This window comes from Miscanthus floridulus, chromosome 19, assembly GCF_019320115.1.
Source record: "Miscanthus floridulus cultivar M001 chromosome 19, ASM1932011v1, whole genome shotgun sequence".
NCBI classification, from domain to species: domain Eukaryota; kingdom Viridiplantae; phylum Streptophyta; class Magnoliopsida; order Poales; family Poaceae; genus Miscanthus; species Miscanthus floridulus.
This window is the reverse complement of record NC_089598.1, coordinates 105,740,159-105,763,492: the sequence shown is the minus strand read 5'-3', so window position 1 is coordinate 105,763,492 and position 23,334 is coordinate 105,740,159. Positions and strand designations below refer to the sequence as shown.

Genomic DNA, 23,334 nt, shown 5'->3' with positions numbered 1-23,334 from the left:
CTCGAGCAGGAGGTCTCAGCATCCTGACGCAAACTCCACTTCGCCCGAGGCTCTCCGGAGAAGGCCTCGGCAGGGAACGCCGTCTCTGCCTCGCCCGAGGCTCTCCATAGAAGGCCTCGGCAGGAGGTGCATTCTCCGTGTCACGCGAGGCCTCTCGCGCAAGGCCTTGGCAAGGAGCCGGATCTCCATCTCACGCGAGGCCTCATTCTCCGTACCGCTCGAGGCCGGCTCATCCACAGCCCATCGCCCCCGCCTCGGTCAACCTCCCAACAGCATGTCACGTCTCATTAATACTCCAACCACTCCTACAATCTCAGCCGAATGGTGGCTCAACGCCATAGAATGGCCGATGCGACCCAAGGTCGCATCAACGCCATACCGGCTGGGACAGGGCACGGCGGGGATTACCGGCCACTGTGTCCTAACACTGTGTCCATGATCCCGCGCCATACCGGCTAGGACAGGGTACGACGGGGATTACCGGCCACTGTGTCCTAACACTGTACCCACGATCAGTCGCCCGCTCAAGGCCTCAGCACTGTGCACCAGGGCCTCAGTGATCTTGGGGTTCGTGCCTGCCGAGACCTCCCCACCGCAGTGCAAGCCTCGACACCAACTAAGTCCCAGTCTCACGCACAGTCCATCGATAGTGGCTTGCACGTTCGCCGCCGCGTCCACTCCGAGGCATTCCCGGGGCTCCCACGACGCACAGGATCTGATGGGACAACCACGCCGCCCTAGTACTCCAAGGACGGACCACTCCTACAACCACACCACCCCAGTACTCCAAGGACAGATGACTCCAACGACCACGCCGCCACAGGAACGGGCCACAGGGCTCGGACATGCCACCCCTATTGGCACAACACCGCATAGTAATACATGTACGGTCCTTGTCCTCCCTTCAACTATAAAAGGAGAGGACTTGGGCCACTTAGAAGGAGAGGACATTGGGTAACACACGCACACATTCCAGCCGCTTGAGAGCAACGTCTCAGACAGCCCACACGACACCCTACCAAAACCTGGGACTAGTTCCTTCTCCCCCTTAGCTTGTAACCCCCTACTACGAGCACTTCGGTGCAAGGAATACAAGTTCGATCTCTCAGACTGGACGTAGGGCACCGATTGCCCAAACCAGTATAAACCTTGTGTCTCTTTGCATCACCATCTGGAATCGAGAGCACGCAAAACAAATTCACTGGTTGGTTAAGGACCCCCAGGTCCGAAACACCGACACCGTGTGGGCGTTGCACCTGGCGAACTATGACGAGAAGGGCAAGTTCATGATGCACCTGAGACGGTGGTGGCACTGTAGCTCATCAAGGGCCCCATTGGGGTTGTCTCTATCTACGGCCGGTGCTAGGGCAAGAGCTTCATCCTCAACTAGGTACGACGCACCATGGCGGTGGCCGAGCAGAGCTCGCCCACACGCGTCGCCCACAGCCAAGCAACACGCGCAACAAGCGCTAGGCGATCACCGTGGCCTCGTCGACCTCGTCGTTCCGTGGGGGTTACCTTGGGCGTGAGGTCGGCCACGAGGTGCCGCCTGAGCATCCGCATCTGTCGTTGTCTCTCTGTATGCGTGCAGGCAGGGGCGGGCTACTGGTACTTGTAGATGGCTGGCCCTCTGCTTCTTGAAGGATCGATCGATCGGTGCCTACCATGCAATGCGTGAGATTCTGTGGAGGATGTGAGGATGGAGAATGCTCGCCCACGAGTCATGGCGGTGACCGGGGGGAGCTCGCGCGCGTCTCATGGCACTGGCCTAGGGCAAAGCTCATCTGCACACCGGTGCAGTGGCCGGTGGTGGGAGGGGCAGAGCTTGCCCATGCGCCGTCGCGGTGGCCGGCAGTGGCCTGGGGCGAAGCCCGCTCGCGCGCCTCATAGTGGCCAGCGATGGCCTGGGCGGAGCCCCTGTGCACGCCCAGAGACGGTTTGCTGCATGCATGGCAGCCATGGCGGCGGCAATCGGTGGGACGGGCAAACTTGGTCATATCTTGAGCTGCGAGCGCAGGGTGGAGGAGTGGGAAGCGAGTTCGGTGGCGAGCTCGGCTTGGCCTGTAAGCTTGTTAAGCGGCGGGACAGAGGCCGCAGAGCTACTCCGCATGGGCGTCAATGGCGATGCCCGCGTTTGCGAGCGGGGAGCTAGGGAGAGCGAGCGAGGCCAGAGAGAGACAGAGGGAGGGCGAGCAGAGCTCTGCGCACCGCCTCATGAAGCCTGCGCCGCCGATTGCTCCTGATCTGGGACGCCATGGTGCTTGGCATCGGCATCGTCTCTGATGCCTCTCCACACTTATGTGCGTTCAGGTAAGGATATTTTGGACTTCTTCTACCGCAGTTAGACAGCGTTAGAGGTCAAAGTATATGGAATGGTGTGGAAGATAGAAAAGACTTTTTAGTGGATTGTAGGTCAAAACTATTTTTTATAATGACGTACAGATAGAAAGACTCGAGTTCCGACGAGGCGAAAACCGCCGATACAGCGCACGCGCACCGGAGCTGGAGGTCTGGAGAGTGGAGAGGCGGCCGATGTCGCAGAGGCTGTTGGTGGTGCCGTGCGTGCTGCCCATGCAGCACACTGGGCCGCCGCTACGGCGCCGACGTGGCACGGCGTTAGCGGCCATGCCCCGCTCCCACGAGGGCCATGGAGCTGATGCAGCGAACCAGTGTCAAAATCAGCAGTCAATTCGTAACTCCTTGAAGCATTATTTGCTCAATTTGTGCCATGAATCGTGGCTGAGTTTTAGTCGCTGTATGTGTGGACTGACGCTGTGTGTTCTTGCTATTAACTTTCATCAAAGATTCTTATATTCCATCATAATAATGCCAGGTGTATAATTCTCTTTTCTGACCAGATCAGGACTCACAATTTGTAGTAGTTCCTTCATGAATCTGCAATTACCGTGTTCTTGCAGGTTGCAACCCTTTCTCTTGTGTGTAGTAAGACTGTGAAGGGTTCCAGGTCTTCTGCAGGATCAACACAAACAGAGAATTCGAGCAACAATTGTAACGCCCTGACCCAGGATGACGGCTAAGACCTACTTTATACGTTGAATGAATCAAACCTGTTAATCAGCTTTCTTGCGTTTTTGTCCTCGCTTAGCGCAAAAGGATCGATCCGGAGTTAACAACCTCCCTGGTTCAGGCTTGCTCTCCTCCAACTTCCAGTATGATACTAAACTTCATCGCTATAGTGGTTTTCCGTGCCACTACAGTACCTCCAAGCTACAGTGCCACGATTCGGTCTGACCCAACTGGGCCAATGGGCTGGGTCTCACATCCACCCACCCTCAAAGGATTCGACGTCTTCATCGAACGCTGAACCAAGCTACCTAGTAGGACAAATGTTCAGGACCGACTCTCTTGGCCACATTCGTATTTTCAGTTCCCCGGCCCAAGTGTCATGCCCTCACATGAGCCATGCACAACCTGTCCACGCTTTCGGACCATATGCAACCGTGAAACCATGAGAGTTGGCTCTGATACCATTTGTAACGCCCCGACCCGGGAAGACGGCTAAGGCCCACTCTACACGTTGAATGAATCACACATGCTAATTAACTCTCTTGCCCTTTTGTTCTCGCTTCGCGCAAAAGGATCGATCCAGAGTTCACAGCCTCCCAGGTCCAGACTTTTAACTTGGCTCAGCTTTCCTCCAACTTACTAAACTTCGCTGCTACAGTATTTTCCACGCTGCTGTGGCACCCTCGAACACTACAGTGTCATGAATTCGGTCCGGCCCAACTAGCCCAATGACTAGGTCTGACAATACTCGGTCTCCGGCATGCAGTCAGTTTCTACCCTTTTCCCTTGGTTGACTCGGGCAACGAAGGAAATCGCTCCGATCCTGTGAAGCTTCTAGCAAGTGTGCATGAAAGGGAGCATGGTGAACCACATGCGTAGATAAGTATGATGGTGTTGTTCGTTTGGAGCTATAGTCCTTGTTCGCTTATGCTAAAATTTAGTTTACGCTGATACTTATACTGAAATATTGTGAGAGAAAAACACAGTTCTATAACTGAAAAGTAGCTCAAGTGAATAGGGCCTATGACTTAAAAGTAGCTTAAGCGAACAGGGCTAATGGAAAAGTTTTCATTGGCAGTCTAGCGCATCTTTTAGACTCTTTTTACCAAATTCTTTTTGGAACCCGCCATGCATGTTTGACTTGGTTTTATTTGTACATTTGAAATGCACAAGTGCAAATACTGTATATATCCTGCCATTTCTGTTGTGCAGGGCCAGGTTAAAGGTGAGAGAACCAGGGAAAATTTGTCACGTTGCGTGGTTCATAGTAGAGCTCTGATCTACATAGATGTTTATGCATGTTCTCCTTGTCCTTCCATGTAAGTTTTTTTGGCGCCTTGTTGCAGTTATGTTTGCTCTATTCTCCATCCCACGTACAAAAGGTTCTCCGCAGTCGCTGTCATGCGTCCGTTAGCACACGCCGAATGTGTGTTTTCTACAACAAGGCTGCACTTAGAATCTTGTTGGCAAAACTCTCTCATGATGCCAGTTTGACAATTTTATTTGTCAGTCTATTACGTGAGATGCGTTTTTTGATTTCGCATATTTGCTTCTTGGTTGCCAATTCATGGCATTTGTGTACACACACAAACAAAAATGAAACGAAGAAGAATCTACACCAGTAGTGACGAAAACACCCCTGAGTCGCTTTGGCTTTTGCGTAGCGGAAAGAGCCGAATAAAATGGACGGCTTGGAACTTGCAAGTTGGAAGCTTTGGCGCGTACCATCATCCTCTGAAGAAGCTTTGAGAGTTGAGACCTTCCTCATTTCTTGCCCATGTATTTGCATGCCACCTCGGGTCTTTTCCAATTCTTTTTCCTTTTCCTTTCAACGAACACGCCAGACGCTGAACACATGGCATGACGCAGATGTTAGGCTGCCCGAATGTGGAAGCTCCATGTTCATGGAGCCATGGGCCCGGTTGGTTTGCCCATTTTCCTGTAAATCTTGCAGTAGCGGTACTGTATAGTACACTAGTATAGACTAGCAATAAAGGACAAACCAAAATTTCCATCATGCTCGTGGTTCCCTCCAGCGGTACCTCGCCCCGTCCATTTTATTTTTGACAAACACCTATGAAAGGCCGACTAGGGCGCGCACACAATCATCATCACGCCTATTAATCTCGATGAAATATTCACACTTATTAACCTCGACGAATTTTTAGCCTGATAAAACTATTATACGTGTATAGATATCTTGCCGTCGACAAACATTTCCCCTACTCCATCTACCTACAAAGAGAAGGACCTTTGGATTTCATTTATCCACAAATATAACTAATACTTAGGAATCTCCGGTGGCCAAATCTAAGCTGATATATAGATGCCCTGCAGATGAGAGAGACATCAAAAAATTGAGCCAAGCTGGAAGAGAGGAGCCAATTTCTTTGTGCATAACAATACATGAGACATACTAACTCCTCTATCTCTCTAGACATGAGAGAGGGAAAAATATATAAATAAGAATACCTTATACATGAGACATATAGGATGCGATGGTATTTAAAAGTCAATATATTCATACCAATTCTACAATTTTACATATGGTTTTCTGTTTAAATAATGGTTCCTATGCTGACACAGCCGATAGTAATATCGGAGTGGCACTAGATACACTAGTAGTAAAAATAGAAGACGCATACTCTTTTTTACCTCATGTGTGTTAGATCTCTTTGTCACCTCGCAACCAAACCCTCATAGTAAAAAGAATCCTCTATATACACAACAATTGTTCATAACTAAAGCATTTTTAGTTTCAACATACTCAGGAACTCTTAGATTCATAGAAAGAAAAAAAAAACATACAAAGAAAGTATAAGGTATGTGTCGGTGCAGAAAGTGACCAACTAGTAAATATTTGTAGTTTTGCTGTACGTTGTGATCGGAGGTGGCCTAGCACTCAATGATACTGGATTTATACTGGTTCAGGCAACGTGCCCTACGTCCAGTCGGGGTCGGTCGACGACTTTATTCCTGAGCCCAGGTGCTCAAAGTCTGTAGTGGGGGTACAAACGAGAAGGAGGAAGAAGGGGGTGTACAAGAGGTTCGGTAGACTCTGACCGGAAGGGTCTCGGTCGGAACTGGGTGGTCCTGCGGTTGGGAGTGTTGATGTCTATCTAGTAAGTCTGAGCTTGAAGAAGTTGATCTCCCCTCGTCGGAGGGGGCGCATCCCCTTTTATAGATGAAGGGGATGGCTTTTTACAGGTGAGAGGGAGAGAGTACAGATATTTCTGAGCCTTGCTGCCTACGGTGATGAAAACTGGATAATGGTGGAAGCCCCTCGATACTGTCGATGTCGCTGTAGGATGTCAGATGTGTACGGAAGGTCGAGCTATCTTCTTTAGGAAGGATGACGCCGGTACCTGCAAAATACTTCTGGATGCCTAGTGGCATGTGAGGAGCTGTGCTATGTTCACTCAGTATGGCAAATCCTGGAGCCCATACCGCAATCGATGTCCAGAGACACGCGGAGGGGGCTTACCATATGGGAGTTTCTAGCGGCCCCTACAATACTTTGTGTCAGGGTGGCTGTAAAGCACTGTTTCGTGCAGGGTATGGTCTCTAGTACAGTGGTTTTGACTTATGAGCCATGCCTTGCCTTTCTTCGCACGCCTTCTGGTTCTTTCCAAGCGGGCGTCCCCGGTCGGATGGTCCCCAGTCAGAGAATAGCGATGAGCAGGGTTTTCTATGAACCCCGGTCGAAGACATGGGGTCAAGGTTGGAGGCGGTCCTCGGGTCAGGCTTTTCGAGCGGAGGCCATGTGAAGGCGCCCGGGGTCTGAAGCCAGCGCTCTGATTGAAGAGGCCATTCAGAGTTGGCATGAGCTTGAGATGCTCCGGTCGGAAAGATGGGCCGATGGCGGCTAGGACCTGAAGTAAGTGCTCCGGTCTGTTGAGTTCAGACTCTTGGGCCGGTCCAGAAGAAGAAAATGCCATTCTTTTGGGCCGAGCCTTGGCGTGGAAGCCGGTCCCCGAGGGACCCGGGTTTATGAACCCGACAGTATGTCTCTTAAATCTGTAATTTTATATATGTTTTTTTGTTTTTACGTTCGCTGTTATCCTACTGATACAATAACGATAGTATCAGATGGTTACACAATAGCGATGGTATATTAGGTGGTTCCCTAGATACATCAACATTAACTTTATAGATGGTTCTTGATACGCCAACGATAACATAGGTCTTGTTTACATCACCTTCAAATTCTAAGTTTTTTTACTCTCTCTCTATCACATCAATTTTTGGATGCATGCATGGAGCATTAAATGTAGGTAAAAAAATAACTAATTACACAGTTTGGTTGTAAATCACGAGATGAATCTTTTGAGCCTAGTTAGTCCATGATCAGACAAAATTTATTAAATACAAACAAAACATGCTACAGTGTCCAGATTGTAAAAATTTGCAATCTAAATCAGGCCCAGAAAGAAAATTAGGTAAAAAGCACAAGATATAGTTTGTTCCTGGACACGATAGCGGTAATAAATGGGAGGGGTGGGCTGGTGGTAGTGGATCCAGTAGTAAAAACAGGAGGCAGACTGGCAGAGGCACACTCCCCTCCTCTGTCCTCTCCCTCTTATCTGTGTGTCGTCGGCCCCCCTTCTCCACTCGCAACCAAACCCTCGCACACAGCCGCAGCACCAAATCTCGTCGCCGCCTCCGGGACCCCAAGCGCGCCGCCGCCGCTGGCGGGGACCACGAAAGGACGCGCGGACTCCGGATCTGCGACTCGCCGGGCTCCGAACGCACGCCACTGAACGGACGCGGGGCTTGGCTGCTCGATCGCACCGCCCGGAAAAAGGGAGAGGCAGAGCCCCACCGGATTTAACCAGACACACCGAACGCGCATCTCCTCCGGGCCAGGGGCCGGAGAGAATCCATGCAGCCGAGGTCCCGCATTCGGGGCCGTGACCCGCCGCCACCGCCGCCGCCGCCGCCGTCGGGAGGACGCTACCGTCGCCGATCCCCGGCCCCGCCGTCACCGCGCCACCAGCGCCGCCCGCGTGACCCGCTCCCTCCCCAGCCGAAGAGGCGCAGCTCCGAGCTGCCGCCGCCGCGGCGATACGAGGAGAATCCGAATCCCCTCCCCAACGGCTTCGCGGTCGCCGCCGCTGCCGCTGCCGCCGAGAGGCGTTTGCGCGGCGACATCCTGCTCGAGGCCGGCCGCCTGGCCGCTCACTACTTGGTCGCCAAAGGCCTCCTCCCCGAGCACGTTCTCCTGGCAAGGGAGGACCCAAATCACAATCCCAGTTACCGCCCCGAGCCCCCCGCTCCCGTTCCTGCTCTGGTTCCAGCTCCCGCTCCCGCTCCGGCTCCGGCTCCCTCCAGCTACGGGAGGAAGAGAGACGAGGACGACGGCCCGAGGTGGCGGCGGAGTGGAAGTGGAGCCGGGGACCTGGGCCGTGTCTCAAAGTGGGACGACGACAGGGAAGCCAAGAGGTCGGGGTGGGACAGGAGGAGCCACAGCTTTGAGGGGAGGCACAAATACAACGATGGCGGTGGCGGTGATGCTGACCGGGGCGGCCGCCGGACACGTGACTACAATGAGCCGAGGAGACCACCAATGTCAAGGTCCTATTCGCATAACGATCGCCGGGCTTCTGCTGATGGCAGAGTAGACCGAAGGAGGAGAAGTAGGAGCAGAAGCAGGAGTAGGAGCAGGAGCAGAAGCAGGACCAGGAGCTACTACAGTGGCAGCAGGAGAGATCCAGATTTGCGAGCAGGCACTCGTGATTTGGATCGCACCAAGGTGCCAGACTCAAGCGTTGTTCCTGCTGCTGCTGGTGATGGAGGCGTGCACAATGCGGATGTTGATGAAATACCAAGGCAGCTGAAGGTTCCTAGTTCAGTGGTGGTTATGGAGATGAATGACAGTGCTGTTGAAGCTGTGGCTATTGAAGATAAGCAGGTGGACTCAGAGACTGCTGGACTGGATCATGCTAAAGGCATGTCTGAAGGTGAGGACGGTGAGTTTGCAGAAGAGATTTCTGAAGACGAGGATGGTGAGTTTGCAGCCTCTGACTTGAATGATGATGATGATGAAATGGATGACACCCATAGCCAACCGTCTGATGTGCATGTTCATATATCTGAATCTATTGAGGAACATGTCCATAGACAGTCCCAGCTCAGCAATACTGAGGAGGGAATGGAAACTGGCATTGCACACATGGATGCATGTATGGTAGATCCATTGGCAGAGAACAATGTTTGCTCTGAAACAAGGTGTGAAATGGAGGCTCCACAAAATGGAGCTGAAACTGCTGTTGGTGATCTTTATAGAGATGAACAAGAGCAACCATTGACAGAGGATAATGGTTGCTTTGAAGTAAAGTATGAGATGAAGACTCCACAAAATGGAGCTGAAACTGCTGTTAGTGATCTTTATAGAGATGAACAAGAGCAACCATTGAGAGAGGATAATGGTTGCTCTGAAGTAAAGTATGAGATGGAGGCTCCACAGAGTGAATTTGGAACTCGTGTTGGTAATCTTGATAGAGATGAACAAGAGCAACTATTGGCAGAGAATAATAATTGCTCTGAAGTAAGGTATGACTTGGAGGCTCCACAAGATGAGGTTGAAACTGGTGTTGGTGGTCTTAGAGATGACCAAGCGCAACAATTGATGGTGACCGATGCTTACTCTGAATTAAGATATGAAACAGAGACTCCACAAACTGAAGTTGAAACTGTTGTCGGTGATCTCAGTAGGGATGAGCAAGAGCTGCCAGCTTGGTACAAAATTTTCGATCTCAATGTCATTGAAACTCCAGTGGGCTGTGAGGTTTCTGAGATTTCTTGTGGTCATCCGGCAGATGATCTTTGTGATTCTGTGCCTGATTTAGTTGGTCTGGTGAACCAACAAGCAAACGATGATACTTCAGAAATTCAAGGTCAAGATGATCATGTAGGGGCCAATCAAATGTTGGAGGATGAGTCTGATTTGAATAACTATGATCTGAACAATGGGGCCGATGAACATGCACAGGATGATACTTCAGAAAATCAAGTTCAAGACGAGAATGCAGAGGATAATCACCTACTGGAGGATGGGCATGATTTGATGAAGTATGATGTGAACAATGAGGCTGGTGAGCATGCACATGATAATCACCTGGTGGACAATGCGGAAATACTTCTAAATCATAGTATGGCTGCGCATACTTCAGATAATTGCCATATGAACAATGAGAAAATGCTTCTAAAGCAAAATGTGGATGAGCAACAGATGGAGAACGAGCAGATGCTTATAGATCAGGTCAATACTGTTCAAGTTCTGGATAGTCACCATGTGAACGATGAACAGTTGCTGCTAGGTCATGGTGCGGATGATCATCACCAAATGGAGCCAAATCCCATGGCTTTTCCTTTGGGTGCTCATGATTTGGATAATAACTACTATCTGAGCAGCAAGCAAATACTTCAGAATAATGATGCAGACCAACATGCAGGAGATATACACCATTTGAAGGATGGGCAAATTATTTTAGATGAGGCTGCAGATGGACAAGCTAGAGTTCACAATATGCGCAATCGGCAAACAATCCCTGTAATTGATCTGGAAGATGATTATGCACAGCAGTCTGCCAGCAGAAATACAGGAGAATATCTAGAATCCATGTAAGTTTTTTTTAGATTCTTTCTATGGTAGTCTTGAGCGGGAGGAAAATCCGTGACACCTGGACATGTTTGCTGTACAGAAGTGATACCTCACATAAATACACGGATAATGTTCTACAAGAACATATGTGTTCTCAAGACTAGCAAACCTCAAGTTTTCCTGAAAATCTTCAGACTAACACACAAGCAGCTTCTTCTTCAACTGTCACACCAGATTTTCGAAATTGGTGTACTGGAAAGGATGCTGTGAATGCACAGGTAAGAATGCTATTTTTATTTAGATACCTATCCTTATTCTTCTTGCATTGAGCAAATCAGTTTCTTTTATAAGAGCATCAAGCAAAGCATTATGATTGGCATGTAAATTGTTAGTAGATCACTTACTGTCTAATGCTAGGAGTTCGATTCTGATCTTGAATTCTTCATATGTTCAAGGCAAAATTCATGCTCATGTCTATTGTTGTTTGTTATTATTTGCAACTGTCGCTGTTCTTCTTGACTGCAGTCGGTAACATTGCATTAATCTATGTGATCCATTTCTTCAGGTGATTCCCATTTCCCAGTGATGATGATGTGCTGTATATTGGATTCAATAATATGCCATTAGGTGCGTACTCCCACTTCTTTGTGTTTTCCTTTCTCAGCATGCATACTCATTGTTCTTGCCATACTTCTTACATATTCACGTCTATTTAGTCTGGAGGATGAAAAAGGTATCACCATCCCCACTTTATTGTGGTGTGGTTGTACCACACCAGCAAGTATATGATGTTCGAGAAAACATTGTAGATCTCTATTTATTTTCCAAACAAGTAATGTTGGATGGGAATGCACTCATCATCAGAATTGTAATGTACTAGCCACAAACCCCCATGCTAGTTGTGATGAGCTTTTTAGGCCAGAGCCGCACTTATGCATTAAAAATCTTACATGTAGCATTTCAATGCACATTGTAATATGTGTACTCTACTGAATCCACTGAGATTCATTACCATCTTTTGGAGCCACAGTGAATAAATTAAACTTTATTGGACTCATCAATGTGTTATGTTTTTTAGATGCTGGTATGCTTGATATATTAGTTTTTTTTGCTATGCTAACATTTATGTGCTTGGCACTTGTAAATAGCAAAGGCATGAAATTTGTTCTTTAACTGAAGACGATGTTTAGTTGGAAACATAAAATAATGGGTTTATGCTGTTTTTAGATGCTTGAACTCTGCACGCATCCACATATAGTATTTGACTATGCAGTGAACCCTGGGTTGTATATATCTAAATGATGAAAATTGTTGTTTATTACTGATGAACAGGCATATTCCACTTTGGATAAATTGAAATCTGTTTTCTGAAATGAAGCAACCGAATGCTTCAAAGTCTAGTGATTTCTACCATTAGTTTATCTATATGGTTCGCTAGTCATGGTTCAGGTTGCCTTACTGCGTGCATGTGGTGCTGTTGGACAATAACAAGTATACTATTCAATTTTTCTGTTCCCTAATTTTTGAACAAAAAGCTCTTTTTTCTTATTGGATATCAGAGAATATTGCAGTTTACTTTGCTATGTAATAGCTGCATTTTCTGCAGTTTTGCTTTTGCCATCATCGCCATCTAACTTATTTCCTTCCCTTTGTTTTCCCTTGTTTCCTCAGATGTTATGAATGTCTAGGACCTGCCATCCTCTGAGCTTGGGAAATCCTTATGAGCCCTGGGACCCTTGCAGTTTGTGCATTCAGACCCTACACCAGAAGACTATGGGAAGACTGCACCAGACCGGTTGCTGAAGGAAGTTAGTCGACTGGTCATTGTTCTGTATGTTGTGCAGTAGTAATTTCTTTTAGATTCCTATTGTTCAAGTTTTTTTTTTCTAGGGCTCCTCATTAACAAGTTGGTTTAGGTTCGTTTTAAGGATGACCTTATGTCAACCTTCTGTGCTTGGCTTGATGCTTTTAGCTAGATTTGTATGTAAGACCCTCTCTCCTGTTTTAAATTAATTAAAAAAGTTGCTCACTGCGGGGATCTCCCCCTGTCTTTTCGGTCAAAAACAAGTTGGTTTAGTGATACTTCTGACCCCCGAGATGTAGTTGCGATGTCAGTATGTCTCAGTAGCTAATAAATCTTTTTTTTCACTAGAAATGATTCGGCCGTTTTGTGCTGCGCCTGCTCTTACTCTCCAGCTTTTCAATGAAACTGTGAAGTGCATAGAGAATATGCTTGACGTGCAGCTCGTCAGGCAGAGGCTGTTGCTTGCACGGGAGTAGCAATCCACTTCATTCGATTCTGACCTAGTACTCCGTAACTGAAGCAAGCAGTACACATCTGCAGTAGGCGGTTTCCTGCCTTGTCGATATAGGTGGATTTTTGTCCTCCATCTGCCGTTGCAGTTGACATCACAGGGAAGCCGTTTGTGGCGTGATAGACGGAGCTATATTGTCCACGGCATTTCTGGCATGATCTCATCGGCGCTGTTCGCTTGAAATTATCAGCGGTACCGTTTCAGCGAAATAACAGTGTTTTTTTTCTCATAATAAATCAACATCAACATCAGCACCAGCCGTTTTTTCAGCCAGCCGAACGCGTTGGCCCACTGCCGACCACGATAGCTCTTGTCCAGATGTGCTTCTGGCCAATTCGGCTGGTATTAAAGCAGGCTGATAAGTCGGTCTTGACTAATTTGTTGTGAGAGATAAATATTGTAGATTCTAGCTGATAAGTTCAAGCGAACAGGCCCGTTTGGCTCTGTGTTTTGCTGCTAGGAGACCTTTGCCGTGATAATTCAAAGGTAGAGTAACGGGGCCCAGATGGGTTTGGTTCCAACGCCGGTGATGAGTACACAAAAGAAAGTGCCCTCGCTTTCGTGTACCAGAAAAAATGGCTGGATAGATCATGGATGGAACTGAAAGCCGGAGTGAGGTGCTGTCTGGGACTTTAGAATCACTTGTCTTTCTTCTCTCTTTCTTACAAAAAAGAAAGAAGGAATCGCTTTTCTTTAGAAGCCTGGGCGAATTTAGTTCACCTTTCATATCGAGCCACGCTTCAAAAGCTATTCCTCTTGTTTATTCTAAAAAAAACACGAATCCGATATGGGCCATGACCATTTATCTTCTTTACAAAGGAAAAAAAAACTATTGTAATTGTTTAACTATCGGTTTTGTGTTTTTTGGTTAAAAATTCGATAAATACTTAATAAAGTTTATAAACCACATCAAATGTCTCTAAGACTCTAACATTTCCAATAGAAATAATAAAGATAGATTAAGATTAAATAAAATATTGAGAGATTCAAAATTGGATTTAGCTATTGAAAAAATGGAAAGGCATCTAGAAACAACTAGGAAATCCCTCAGACATTCTAATTGATGTTTAAATGTGTTTTAAAAAACTTCTCGCGACAAAAATATGAGATGCAATCAGCATAGATGCAACATACATTAATGCCATGCATTGTTGTGTCTTACATTTTTTTTTTGTTGTGGAAAGTTTGCCAAATGCATTTAGACATCGATTAGAATGTTCTCGGAATTTTATAGACTTTTTAAAATATTTTTTTATAGAGATAAATTTAAATTTTGAAAGGCGGTAGATATATTTTCATGAGATTTGTTGTATCCCAATCTATTTCTATTTTTTTAAACTTTGAAGAACTTAAAGAGATTTTCTATGATTTAAAAAATTTACTCCCTCCATTCCAAATTATACATATCTAGAGAGCCCAAAACATCGTGAAATTTAGAATAGAGGGTCAAATAGTTACAATATTTAAAAAAACAAAACCGCTTCCAAATCCATTTTTTTAGAGGAAGGTAGACTCTTATTAATTCATAATGTTTTTTTAGAATTTTACACAGTACAACGTAGATGCTCACAACACGCACGCACGCTTATCCCTATGAACACACGTACGCAAACTCTACGCCTATGAGCACCTCCGAAGGACTGAGCCAGCAGATCTTGAAATTCACGAAGTCACCACAGACGTCTCGTTGTCGACGGGGACGTCGTTGGCCACTGAAAGCCGTTAAATCCTGGAATAAATCTAAGAAAATACGAGCACCCCGCCAAGTCGGGGATTTGAATCCAGGTGGACAGGTTTTACTAAAAAAACCTTACAGCTGATCTATGGTCGGTTCGCTAATTCATAATGTTTTGATGTAGATGCAAAATTTCTGGACGGGTATATTGGCTTCCAAATCCATTTAAAAGCAGGCTAGTCGTGTCTAACCGGACGTGGCCCCAAAGACAAAAGCCCGACCCGACCCGACCCGACCCAACCCAGCCCACATCCGAGGAGCCACCGCAACCGCATGCCACTGCGCCGCCTCGCGCCTCTCCTAGCGAGCCCGCGCCGCCGCCTGCGCTCCTCCCTAAACCCTAGGCTCGCCGCCATGTCCCCGGCCGCCGCTCACCTGGCCACGGCCGCCGACCCTGACGAGGACCTCTGCGCGAGCGCCGCGGGGTCAGAAGCGCAGGACCTCGCTCCGGCCCCGCCGCTCCCGCCGCCGCCGGTGTCCGCGGAGGAGCGGGTGGAGCGCGCGTGGGCGCACTGGAGGCGGCTGGGGTCCCCGCGGCTGCTGGTGGCGCCGATGGTGGACAACTCCGAGCTCCCCTTCCGCATGCTGTGCCGCCGCTACGGCGCCGACGCGGCGTACACGCCCATGCTCCATTCTCGCATCTTCTCCGAGAACGAGAAGTACAGGTCCATGGAGTTCACCACGTGCAAGGTAATTGGTGGCTAGGAGTTTCCGACCCGCTACCGTCGCAACTGGGGTCTGATTTTAGCTTAAGGTGGATGATGTTGTGTTATGCCTTATGCTTAATTCGACATTACAATACAGACAGCTAGAATAATAGCTTTTCTGTAGATGCTGATATGGTTAGACAGTTTTGCAGTTTGATTCTAATACACTTCCAGATTTAAGTGATAGTTCGGGATGGGCAGAATTTACTGAATTATTAGGCCCATGTTTGGACCGGTGAAACAAAGAACTGTTATGCTTGGTAACGATTGTTTGTACATTAGAGTCGTTTCACAGTTACATGATTCAGTCGACAGTTGCGTGACTAGGTCTATTCTTCTGTTACTTTGCAGAGTTTTTTTTGTTTTGTTTTTTGTTATGAGTGGTATTTATCTTGCACGGAATGTAATGTCCATTGCACCTTATACAGGAGGACCGGCCACTTTTTGTTCAGTTTTGTGCCAATGATCCTGACATTTTGTTACAAGCTGCAAAGATGGTGGAACCATATTGCGACTATGTTGATATCAATTTTGGGTAATGTGCAATTCCTTAAGCTGCTGCACTGTTTTTTTCTTCATATTTACTTATCTAGTGCTTGATTGTAATTTACTCCACCTTTGGAATGGCATAAATAATTTACTAACATAAACATCATGTAGGCCTGGTGCAAGCGGTAGAGTCTTACCGCCTGTGACCGGAAGGTCCCGGGTTCGAGTCGCGGTCTCCTCACATTGCATAGGCAAGGGTAAGGCTTGCCACTGACACCCTTACCCAGACCCCGCACAGAGCGGGAGCTCTCTGCACTGGGTACGCCCTAAACATCATGTACTCCTCTACAAAATAATCTGCCCTGGACCAGTGTAATAAATAGACAGCTATGGGCATTTAGAGGTAGGGTTCTCCTAAGGCTAAAATCTAGCTATAGCGGGCTAAAATGGTTAAACTGAACGTGAGTACAAATAGCAGCATACTGCCTAAAACAGCTATAGCGACACCTTGTCCTGGACAAAGTCATTGAGTAACCTTGTTAATGGTGCCTCAAGCGTGATATTACTGCTACACAAGGTCACAGGTGATGCTAATGTGATGAACAATAAGCCACCATGCTAGGCCATTCTCTGCACACTCGACTCAAAACCTGCTGCTTTAAATTTATCTGCCACTAACTGCTTTCTTAGCTTGCTTAGAGCACTAGTGTTGAATCTTCCATGGCTACATTTCTAGTTAACATATATCATTTCCCCATATGTAGTATTGCTTGAAAATATGGTTCCATACTTTTCTGAATCGCGTTAATATATTGCCTTGCAGTTGCCCGCAGCGTATTGCAAGACGGGGTAACTATGGAGCATTTCTCATGGACAACCTTCCCCTCGTAAAATCCCTTGTGCAGAATCTAGCAGCTAATCTTCATGTTCCAGTCTCAGTTAAGATTCGCGTATTTCCACGACTGGTAGACACATTAGCCTATGCAAAGATGCTTGAGGAGGCTGGTGCTTCTCTTGTGGCTGTCCATGGTCGGACAAGAGATGAAAAGGATGGGAAGAAATTTCGAGCTGACTGGGATGCCATCAAGGCTGTGAAGGATGCACTTAGAGTACCCGTTCTTGCAAATGGAAACATTCGCCATATGGAGGATGTGAAGAACTGCCTGGGACATACTGGTGCTGATGGTGTGCTTTCAGCTGAAACTCTTCTAGAAAATCCAGCACTTTTTGCTGGTTTCAGGACAAAGGAATGGAAAGAAGATGGTGATGAGAATGGAGATAGTGGCTTGGACCAGGCTGATCTAGTGATTGAATATTTGAAGCTGTGTGAGCAGTACCCTGTGCCATGGAGAATGGTTAGATCCCATGTCCACAAGATGTTGGGGGACTGGTTTAGGGTGCATCCAGAAGTGAGGGAGGAACTCAATAAGCAAAACAAACTCACCTTCGAATGGTTGCATGACATGGTAATGAGGCTGAAGGAGCTCGGTGGAAGAGTACCACTTTACAGAAAGGAGAGTGCACTAGAGACAACATTAGATGGGCTAGCCTCTAGCAATGCCTGACAGGTTTGATATCTGCCGCCTATCATTATTGTAGTTGGAGAGGAGCAATTGATGTAAACTGAAGCATCATGTGCCAAGTTTTGACCTGTTATAGTACAGATTGGAAGATATTGTTGTACTACAATTAAACCTCTTGATTGCTATTCAATCAGTATATTTTTGAACAGCTTGAATTTTTCTTTGGAGACTCCAGAAAGCTCTGTTAGACAGCACTTATGCAGACATGTTTGCACACATGTTCTGCTGCCATATATTTCATAGAACCTCTGGCGTGCAATGTACACAAGCAGGAATTTGTAACTATCACCAGGCTCTCCGGTTGCTGTATGTATATATAATATAATCTAGAATTCTCTCTATTGGTGCTTATGAACATAGTGTAAATACTACTGCTGCAGCAATGACAAAACCATGTACAGTACTATCAATGCTGATGGACGCAAGAAGAGAAAAGAACCATACTGCTTGCCGATCTGAAATGGGCAAATGGTGGTCATTACAACAACGGTTCTTCGAGCAGCTCCGGCCGCCAATCTGACTTCTCGGCGTACATCACCCCTTCATCGTTCTTGGAGAAGGTCAGCCGCACGTCCCAGTGGAGCGACCTCAGGAGTTTCTCCACCTCGCCGACGGCGCCGGCCTCGTCGCGCACGATGATGCTGCCCCCGGGCCTAACGATCCTGTCCACCTCCACCACCACCGGCAGAACCGCGCATCTGAAGAAGACGGCCATGTTCGTCATCAAGCTAGAAAGAGGATGCGAAGGAGACAGACAGACTAGTGTTGCTGCCCACTGACCTCTCTTTGATCTTGGAGAAGAGGTGATCGGCGTGCAGGAGGTCATAGGTTCTCGGGTAGGTGCTGAAAGACTCGCACCAGTCATGGTAGATGCCCAGCAGTCCGCGCTCGAAGATGACCGGCAGCGTGTCGGGCGCGTCGACGTTCACCACGTTCATCACCCAGATCTTCTTCTCCCGGAGCGCAGCCGCGAAGCTGAGACAGAGAGAGAGGCAGCCATGGCGTCAGCACGATTATCAGAGCTGATCATGGCCAGTGGCAAGCAACAGTGATTACCCTCCGTATGCAGCTCTCATGTCCATGACGTTCCTGACCCTGGACCAGTCGATGCCCAGGCCGTTGAGGTAGGACCCGTCAACGACGCGCCACCAGTGGTCGTAGTCCACCGTGAAGTCCTCCGGCGCCGGCTTCCCGTACACCCCGGCCTGCGAGCCGTTGAGCCAGTACGGCGGCGTCCGCACCCGCCGCGGCCACTCCGAGGGCCACCGCGCGCCGCGCTCCGACGGGCCCGTCGGCACGCGGTGCACGCACGAGTTGAGCCGGATGTACCACGCCGCGTTCGCGTCGTCGTCGTCGGCGCACATCGGCGGCTGCTGCCGCTTCCTGGCATCGTAGCACTCGTTCGTCGTCGGCTTCCGGTAGAAGGCCACCCCGACACCGTTGAGCCGGTCCTTCTTGATCGACGTCAGCTCCCAGCACAGGGATTTCGTCAGGGACGTCATTGCTGCACGTGCAGGTGAGCAGAAACTCCATTAGCTTAGCTGTCCTGTCAGCTGGCCCTGTTCGATCGGTTCATGGCCATGGCCATGGCATGGCATCGCGGCGAGTGGTCGGAACTTTACGTGCCTTTCCAGATCTCGACGTCCTCCGTCAGCTTCTGGTACACCGGCGTGGCGGACCAGACGAAGAAACCGCCGGGGCGCAGGACGCGGTTCAGCTCCAGGAGGAGAGCGCCACCTGCACGGGGACACGGCAATCTCGGCATCGTCAGCAAGGGATCTCGGACAAGGAGGACGCACAGTGGAATGGGGGCGGCGGCGCGGCGCACCGTCGGCGTGCCATGGGACGCGGCACCGCGCGCAGTGGACAAGGTCGAACGACTTGCTGGGGAAAGGCAGGCGTTTGGATCCCATGACGGCGGAGATGGCCGGGATCCCGCGCTCGAGCGCCATCTGCACCTGCGCCTCGTGCTCGTCCTTGGGCGCGAACGACATGGTCACCACGTCGCGCTCGAACAGGTAGCCGCCGAAGCTGGCCACGCCACAGCCGACGTCGAGCACCACCCGCGTGTGCTTCCCCCACGCGATGGCGCGGACGGACTGGCCACACAACGCAGAGTAACCTCCTTACTCTACATACACTTTCTACCGGAGCGATCGAAACAAACAAACAAACCATGGCCTGGTCATTGGCCATTGGTGATGCATGGTACCTGCTGCAGGAAGTCGATGTAGTGCAGCGCGCCATGGATGAACTGCGTGCCGCCGCCGGGGAAGGTCAGGTACTGTCCGCTCACCTTCACCCAGTTCTGGTGGCCCTTCACCTCCACCAGCTTCGTGTGCGGGACATTGCTGTACCATACCTGCACGTACGTCGCCGCCGGCACGACGAACGGCCACGAGTCAGCAATGCATTGCCGCATGGAGATTCAGAGACGCGGACGGACGTACCCTGTCTCGGCTCTTGGGCCACTCGATGGGGCGGCGGTAGCCGGTGGGGAGTGCGACGAGGCACGTCGGGCCCTCGTCGGGGCAGTGCCGCTCCCGGTGCTCGTACCGCCGGAAGTTCTCCGGCCGCAGCTTCTTGATGGCCTTCTCGTTGTCCAGGCACGGGATGTAGTCGGCGCCGGCCTTCACGTTGCACACCCGCCACTCGTGCTCCTCGCCGCCGCCGTTCTCCCCGCCGTTGCCGTCGTTCTCGCCGCCCTCCTCGCGGCGGTCCGTTTCCCGGTGTGACTCGTCGGCCTGCGTCGCCCACGCCTTCTGCTCCTCCGCGCGGTCTTCGGCGACGAGCGAGTCCTCGGCGACGCCGTCGTCCTGACTGGTATTTCCGTCCGCGCCCCCCGTGTGCTCCGACTCCGACACGGCCGGCTTGTCGCCATCGCCGCCGTCGGCATCTCCGCTGGACCCTGACACCGACGACGTGCGCGCCTCCTCTTCGCCCTGCGGCTGCTCCCTGCCGCGTTGTTCCTCCTCCGTCCCTTCGTCGCCGCCGTCGGCCTGCGGGTCCTCCTGCGCTTCCCGGCGCAGCAGGTTCCCGGCAGCAGCGGCCTGCTGCTCCTCGAGCGCGCTCTGCTCCTCCTCTCGCTGCCTCTGCCCCGCGTTGCTCTCCTCCTCGATGCCGCCGTCCAGGTTCTTCTCCTCGACGGCAGCGACGGCGGCCCGAGCCCGCTCGTGCGGCATCTCCAGCTGCGGGTCCGGCTCCTGTTCTCGCTGCTCGCGGCTACTCTCTTCCAGCACGGCTGCTTCTCGCTCCTTCTCCTCCTCCTCCTCCTCCCCGCCGCGAGCGCTGGCGGCCTCGTCGTCTCCGGCGGCCACGTGGCCACCGTCCTCGCCCTTCACATCCTCCACGCCCGCCGCGGAGACTCTGTGCTCCTCCTCCACACCCGCCGCCTCGTCCAACACAGGTTCCTCGTCAGACCTGGCGTGCGGGTCGTCCAGCGCTGCCACCTCGGCGACGGCGCTCTGGTCGTCGGGCCGCGGCTCCTCCTCGGCCCCAACGGCCTTCCTCGCGGCGGGAAAGTCTCGGGCCTCCGCCCTGCGAGGCGGCGCCGGCGCCGCCCGCTCCCTGGTGACCTCGTACGCGAAGGAGGAGCGCGTGGTGTGGCGGTACGCGGTGACCGTGGCGGCGTCCCCGTCGGCGGCCGCGGCGGAGGAGGAGGTGGACGTGAGGAAGTAGGCCCCCGCGACGCACAGCGCGACGAGCAGGGCCGTGGTGGCGTAGTAGACACAGGCGGACGCGGCGGCGGCCGACGACGCCGAGGACGACGCGGCGCCGCGCTTCGCGCCGCCGGCGCGCGAGCCACGGGCGCCGCCCCCGGCCATGGATCGGTCCCGCATGCAGGGGTAGCAGATGGGAGTCGCCTGGCGCGCGCGCGCGGTAGAGTAGTTGATTGATTAGAGAAACCAAAAAGGTTTGGATGTGGCGGGGATAATGGCTAATTAGGTTTTGCTCGTTTTTTTTGGCAAACACAAGTGACGCGACGCGTAATCCCGGGAACATGGGGTGATCCCGGCGCGTCGGGGGTGGTCGGACGTGAGGATGACATGTGGGGCCTCCATGAGCTGCATTGCTTAACAAGCGGGCGAGTGGCGTTTCCTCGCATGCATGGTGCGTCGTCGTCGCCTCCCGCTCCCGGTCCCGACTTCTTCCTCTTCTCACGCTCTTTACCTTCGCATCATCTGTCTCTACTCCAAAAAAAAAATTTCTCCAAGGATTTTTTTTGACAGGTACTAAAATTTGCTAAAAAAAACTAAAACAAAAGGATAGAGAGAAGGAAAAGCCGTATGATGAACAGTTGCCGTAAAAACTCCTGCCTATAATAATATAATAAAAGTAAAAAAAAAACGTTAAGATTAGTTAACAAAATGAGTATACTAAGTAGATGGGAGGAAACTTAACACCATCTTAAACACCTAGGCGTCCCATTGCACTGCCACAAAAACCAAACACAGTACACACCTACAAACATAAAAGAAATGAGAAAAAAGATATAGAATGACACACGGCATAAGACATTAAATTATCTTTATAGAAAATCAAGAGAAAAATAATTAACCGGTGCACTCCTTAGCGTTTTCCATTATCTAAAGGAAGATAGTCCTTGGCCAATTCAAGGTGTGAATTGTTATTCAAGTAAAAAGCTTATTTTCAACCTTCAACTTGCACAACAATCTTATTTCCAACCCTGAATTATGAAATTAGGCACCAAACGCCTCCATGGGTTGAAAGTGGACAGATTTGGTCCTCTAATTGGTTTCAAAGGTAGTTTTCAATTTTCTAAATATAATAAAAATTGATGTCATATAAAAACAAAATAATTTTCTTTAAATAAAAAATATGAATCTAATATCAATTTCTTCTTAAAATGTTATCCATTTGTTGGTGCTATATTTAATTTGTAGATATTTTTAATCTTATTTGTTCATGTTCTTATGTTTCATTACATAGGCAGTAAAATAATAAGAACATAAATAGATAAATTCTGAATAACTCTCACTACTATAAAATCAATCTTCAAAGGCCACAGCTATGTCTGCCTCTACGATATGGTCTCTTCTAACCAGAGATGGCATAGGCGGGCTACAATGCCCGTATTTGTAAATAAAAAAACATCACCGCCCATCATTGGGCCCAATACCGAGCCACCCATTGATGAGCTCATTGCCAATTCCAATGTGCATATTGTCGCCTCGTGTTTAGAGCCGGTACGATGTTGTTCCTGGCATGCAACACACGACTTGTACACACCAGTCTCTATCACTGAATTTTTTATTTTTAACCAATTTTTTTTATTTTTTTCACAAATATGCCTGTAAAATTTTAAAATCTGGACCCTTACCTCGGCGTCATCGTTGCTGGCATCGAGCTTACACGTCTCGGCGCCAGCATTACGGAAGCCGAGCTCTTTGGCTCGAAGCAGACGTAGCGGTGACATGGCAGGAGCTCGGCGCCAGGGTTACTGGCGCCGAGCCTGTCTTACGTATGGGCCCCAATCCTTTCTCTCTTCCTCTCCCTCTCTCTCGCACCTCCCTCGCTCGAGCAACGCACCGCCGCCGCCGCCGCCCGCGCCGGACCGCCGTGCCCCACGCCAGACCCCACGACCGCGTCGGTCCCCGCGCCCGCGGCCGCCTTGGCCGCGCCCCGCGCGCGCCGATGTCGTGACCGTGACCGGCCGCCCGCCACCGCTGGCCTCAGCCGCGCCCGCTGCGTGCCACCGCCGTCCTCGACCACGCCCCCGCCGCCCCCGGCACCTGCAGCGCCCGGCCGTGCCACCGTCGGCCTAGCTCGTCGACCTGACCCACGCCCGACGTCCGCTACAACTTCGTCGTCGGACAGGTAAAAATTGTGAATTTGCAATGTGCGTACTGAAAGG

At 50.1% G+C, this 23,334-nt stretch overlaps 3 protein-coding genes across 4 annotated transcripts; 2 read left to right on the top strand and 1 right to left on the bottom strand.

Moving 5' to 3' along the window:
- Positions 1-7,604: 7,604 nt before the first annotated feature.
- LOC136527268 (uncharacterized) lies at positions 7,605-12,680 on the top strand. 2 transcript variants are annotated; one of them, XM_066519928.1, is made up of 4 exons: positions 7,605-10,650; positions 10,734-10,908; positions 11,196-11,257; positions 12,302-12,680. In XM_066519928.1, the coding sequence occupies exons 1-2, from the start codon at positions 7,910-7,912 to the stop codon at positions 10,792-10,794; spliced, it is 2,802 nt and encodes a 933-aa protein (XP_066376025.1). In that variant the 5' UTR covers positions 7,605-7,909; the 3' UTR covers positions 10,795-10,908; positions 11,196-11,257; positions 12,302-12,680. The 2 variants fall into 2 exon arrangements, with proteins under 2 accessions (XP_066376025.1, XP_066376024.1); XM_066519927.1 differs by having other exon boundaries at positions 10,731-10,908.
- Positions 12,681-14,931: 2,251 nt separating this feature from the next.
- LOC136528488 (uncharacterized) lies at positions 14,932-17,441 on the top strand. The gene is made up of 3 exons (XM_066521452.1): positions 14,932-15,370; positions 15,816-15,922; positions 16,700-17,441. The coding sequence occupies exons 1-3, from the start codon at positions 14,954-14,956 to the stop codon at positions 17,439-17,441; spliced, it is 1,266 nt and encodes a 421-aa protein (XP_066377549.1). The 5' UTR covers positions 14,932-14,953.
- Positions 17,442-17,925: 484 nt separating this feature from the next.
- Positions 17,926-21,415, bottom strand: LOC136528486 (probable methyltransferase PMT24). Its single transcript, XM_066521451.1, has 7 exons — positions 19,910-21,415; positions 19,672-19,821; positions 19,288-19,558; positions 19,086-19,196; positions 18,516-18,963; positions 18,240-18,434; positions 17,926-18,157 (listed from the first exon to the last, which is right to left on the bottom strand). Exons 1-7 carry the CDS (start codon positions 21,296-21,298, stop codon positions 17,938-17,940), a joined length of 2,784 nt encoding a protein of 927 aa, XP_066377548.1. The 5' UTR covers positions 21,299-21,415; the 3' UTR covers positions 17,926-17,937.
- Positions 21,416-23,334: the final 1,919 nt, after the last annotated feature.

Bases quoted from the DNA above. Each gene is read 5' to 3' on its own strand.
- LOC136527268 (XM_066519927.1), top strand. From the start codon at position 7,910: ATGCAGCCGAGGTCCCGCATTCGGGGCCGTGACCCGCCGCCACCGCCG. The intron at 10,651-10,730 runs GTAAGTTTTTTT...TTTGCTGTACAG, and splicing joins GGAGAATATCTAGAATCCAT to AAGTGATACCTCACATAAAT.
- LOC136528488 (XM_066521452.1), top strand. From the start codon at position 14,954: ATGCCACTGCGCCGCCTCGCGCCTCTCCTAGCGAGCCCGCGCCGCCGC. The intron at 15,371-15,815 runs GTAATTGGTGGC...CACCTTATACAG, and splicing joins TGGAGTTCACCACGTGCAAG to GAGGACCGGCCACTTTTTGT. The intron at 15,923-16,699 runs GTAATGTGCAAT...ATTGCCTTGCAG, and splicing joins TATGTTGATATCAATTTTGG to TTGCCCGCAGCGTATTGCAA.
- LOC136528486 (XM_066521451.1), bottom strand. From the start codon at position 21,298: ATGCGGGACCGATCCATGGCCGGGGGCGGCGCCCGTGGCTCGCGCGCC. The intron at 19,822-19,909 runs GTACGTCCGTCC...ACGTACGTGCAG, and splicing joins GGCCCAAGAGCCGAGACAGG to GTATGGTACAGCAATGTCCC. The intron at 18,158-18,239 runs GTCAGTGGGCAG...CGTCTTCTTCAG, and splicing joins TTCTCCAAGATCAAAGAGAG to ATGCGCGGTTCTGCCGGTGG.